This window comes from Chiloscyllium plagiosum, chromosome 30 (genome assembly GCF_004010195.1).
Source record: "Chiloscyllium plagiosum isolate BGI_BamShark_2017 chromosome 30, ASM401019v2, whole genome shotgun sequence".
Taxonomy (NCBI): domain Eukaryota; kingdom Metazoa; phylum Chordata; class Chondrichthyes; order Orectolobiformes; family Hemiscylliidae; genus Chiloscyllium; species Chiloscyllium plagiosum.
Window position 1 is genome coordinate 42,980,361 of NC_057739.1, and position 3,403 is coordinate 42,983,763.

The following is a 3,403-nucleotide window of genomic DNA, read 5'->3' on the forward strand; positions in this document are numbered from 1 at the left end:
AGCCATGATCATGTTAAATGGTGAAGCAGGCTTGACGGGCTGAATGGCCTACTCCTGCTCCTAATTCTTCTGTTCTTATGTCTTCTTACTTGTGACTGTTTGAAGTTTGAGGTGTGTTCCTCTTTTCCTGCAGGTGTTCACAGTATCAAGATTGCCCGTGGGCAGAAGGTGAGTTGGTCCCCATTCTCTCCAATACACTCTGCTGCACCATGGTTAGATGACAAGGACCTCACCCCCAGACCATCTCAGTCTGGACTGCGTCCGGGGGGCTTGGGGCTACATTCACTAAACAATCATCGTCTTGAAAGTCAGTGCCACTTTATTCCCCACAGTAGTTTGTGATAAAATCTGGAGGCTCCTGTGAAATGCGTTGGAATTCTCTCTGTCCAGGTTTGTCTAGAACAGGGCGAGGTGATTGACCCCCTGGTAAATGCCAGCCCCAAGTGCTCCAAGTGATGATTTAGCTTTATGACCCACCCTGGTGATTGGATACTGAAGGGGTTCCACCTTTCAGATATGACATTAAACCAATGGTCCCATCTGGATGGGTGTAACAGATCCCCTGGCAACATTCAGTAGAAGAGCAGGTGAGTACTACCTGGTATCCTGGTGAACATTAATCCTAAAGGCACTGAACTGGATTACTTAGTCACCATCTGCTTGTGGGAGCTTGCTGGGTGCAAATTGGCTGAAGCATTTCCTACATCACAATGCTGCAAAATGGACCTCATTGACTGCAAAATGCTTCGGGATCCCTCAAGGTCATGAAAGGCGTTAGATAAATGCAAGCTCTTTTCTTGTTTTGACGAAGGCAGTCAGTGAAAGGCAGGGCAACAAGGATCAGGGGCTGTCAGTCAGAGCGAAGAAGGTTTTGTTGAAGGAATTTGGAGGATGGGTTTGGAGATGTAACAAGTGTTGCTGTAATTCAAGTTTAAAATGATCAAGTAACAGCAATACACCAAGGATGCTGGAGTTCGGAAATAAAAACAGGAAGTACTGGAGAAACTCAGCAGGTGTGGCAGCAAGTGCGGAGAGAGAAACAGAGAGAACGTTTTGAGTCGGATATGACTCTTCAGAACACATTTCTCCAGCATATTCTGTTTTACACTAAAACAATGATGCTCCATTGAAAGACGGCAAGCCAGATTTTGGTGGGAAAATTGCAGCATGCTAACTATACACAAAACTACTAACGGGTGACTTGACCAGCATTTATAGAAAATTGTAAGAGACTTTAATTTATGTCACTCCCCCATTATCAGTACAACTAACAACACACTACTCTCAACCTCCTGTTATTCTTAGGAGCTTGCTACAACTCTACATTAAACACATGTCAATCAATTTCTCCAGCCCAGAAGGTGACAATTTTAAGTGTTTCACTCTCCTTCCTGGAGGTGGTAAAGTGTTATTAATGATTTACTTTATACAGGCAATCTCCAAGTTGCAAACAGGTTCTGTTCTTGAGTCCATTCGCAAGTTCATTTGGACACAGTTTGGAACACAATGCAGGACAATGTAAAGTAGCAGTTCGTAAAAATAAGAAAACATTTATATGTTGAATCTTTAAAATTACACCCCTGTCTGGGATCATGTTTGTAAATCTGAGATCCCTGGTACAAATTTTTAAATTTTGTTTTCTATTATCCCTTTCTGTTTCTGTTTTTCATTCTCTCCCTCTAATTCCAGTTAATTTTTTCCTCTCACTGATTCTGAATTTACTTTAATTCACCTATTTTCCTCTCTCTTCTTTTCAGTCACAACCTACAGAGACAAACTGCTGTCTCGCATTCCCTGAGATCCTAGTTGTCCCGTTTGCCTTGTTGTAGCTTCCACTCCTGTACAGCACAAAACATTTTCAGGTGAAGGCTGCAGGTGGCTCCCTGTAAGGTGTCCTGACCAGTAACATCCAGTCCTTTCTCTATGTCCCTCAGACCCTGACCTACCAATAAACCCCCTCAACAAGAACCACTTTGGAATCAGAGTTTCTGCTCTTCAAAAACAGAAATTGCTGGAAAAGTTCAGCATCTCTGGAGAGAAATCAGAGTTAATGTTTTAGGTCTAGCGACCCTTTCTTAGAAATGAAACGTTAACTCTGACTCCTCTCCACAGCTGCTGCCAGACCTGCTGAGCTTTTCCAGCAGTTTCTGTTTTTGTTTCTGATTTGCAGCATCTGCAGTTCTTTTGGGTTTTTATTTCAATTCTCCTCCTGGTTTTCATATCCCTCCCTGAAAAGCCACATCAAAACTTTTTCACACAGCAAGTGGTTTGTGTCTGGAATGCACTGCCTGGAGGTACACTTCCTGATGAAGGGCTTATGTCCTGAAATGTTGACTCTCTGCTCCTCGGATGCTGCCTGGCCTGCTGTGCTTTTCCAGTGCCACACTTTTCGACTCTGACTCTCCACCATCTGCAGTCCCCTCTTTCTCCCTCCCTGCCTGGAGATGTGATCAGGGCAGAGTTAACTGAGGCATGCCGGAGGGTATTATTTAAATATGGGAGAAAGCAGGGGGACGGCAGTAAAACACGATGCTCATTTGAAGGGCTGGTTCAGCCACCATGGGCTGAATTGTTGTGATTTGATTTTATTGCCAAGGGCACTCAAGTACAAAAGTACAGGAGTACAGTGAGAAGTGTATAATGTCATCGCACAAGGCACCATCTTAGGGACAAGTAGCCAGGTACAGAATCATAACAACAAGGTAGAAAGAAAGAACTAAGTTAAAAGTTGAACATTGCAAGAATTATAGTACAGTGTAAAGCATACAAAATAAGGTGAAAGGTAAACATCGCAGACCTTCTTCATTTTAAGTAGAAAATAAAGAAATAAAGCTGAAAGTTTGAATATTACAGTCTTTCTTAAATGTCTCCTTTTGTGCCATAACACATCTGTGACACTGTGTGATCTGATGGCCCAGTTTCCCATTGCAGAGTAATCTGAGCTGCCTGTATGAGGGAGTGGAGTAGACTCAGTTCAGCCAGGTTAAATCCCCCCCATGTCTGGCTTTTATAAGGATGGTTGATGTGGGAGAGGGGATTGGGCTTGAAACGAACTTCACTCAGACATAATCATTCCTGTAGAAACACTGTCCCCTGGTGATCGGATGATGAATGACAGGCTCAATGTTTATTTCAGTTTTGATTGTACAGACCTTTGTGGGTAGAATCCTCTCAGCCTGGGACATCCCCTTGCATTACAAGCACTGGACAGGTCAGGGGATGGATTGGCTTGCTGACTGGGGCCATCTTTCAGGTCCTTGAGCTTTACTGACAGCCTGCAGGAGGCAAAAGCACCACAGGAACTGTAAAACCTGCTCCCACACCTCCTCCCTCACCTCTATCCAAGGGCCTAAAGGAGCCTTCCACATCCATCAAAGTTTTACCTGCACATCCACTAATATCA

The 3,403-nt window shown here is 43.8% G+C and overlaps 1 protein-coding gene across 2 annotated transcripts in view; it reads left to right on the plus strand.

Moving 5' to 3' along the window:
* Positions 1-3,403, plus strand: part of pip5kl1 (phosphatidylinositol-4-phosphate 5-kinase-like 1) — a 60,454-nt gene that overhangs the window by 40,616 nt on the left and 16,435 nt on the right. For both annotated transcript variants that reach the window (XR_006316051.1, XM_043720540.1), the window contains exon 6: positions 134-168. Coding sequence is in view for 1 of the 2 variants with exons in the window: in XM_043720540.1 (XP_043576475.1) it covers positions 134-168 (35 nt within the window). In the remaining variant the exon portion in view is untranslated. The remainder of the gene's footprint in view (positions 1-133; positions 169-3,403) is intronic.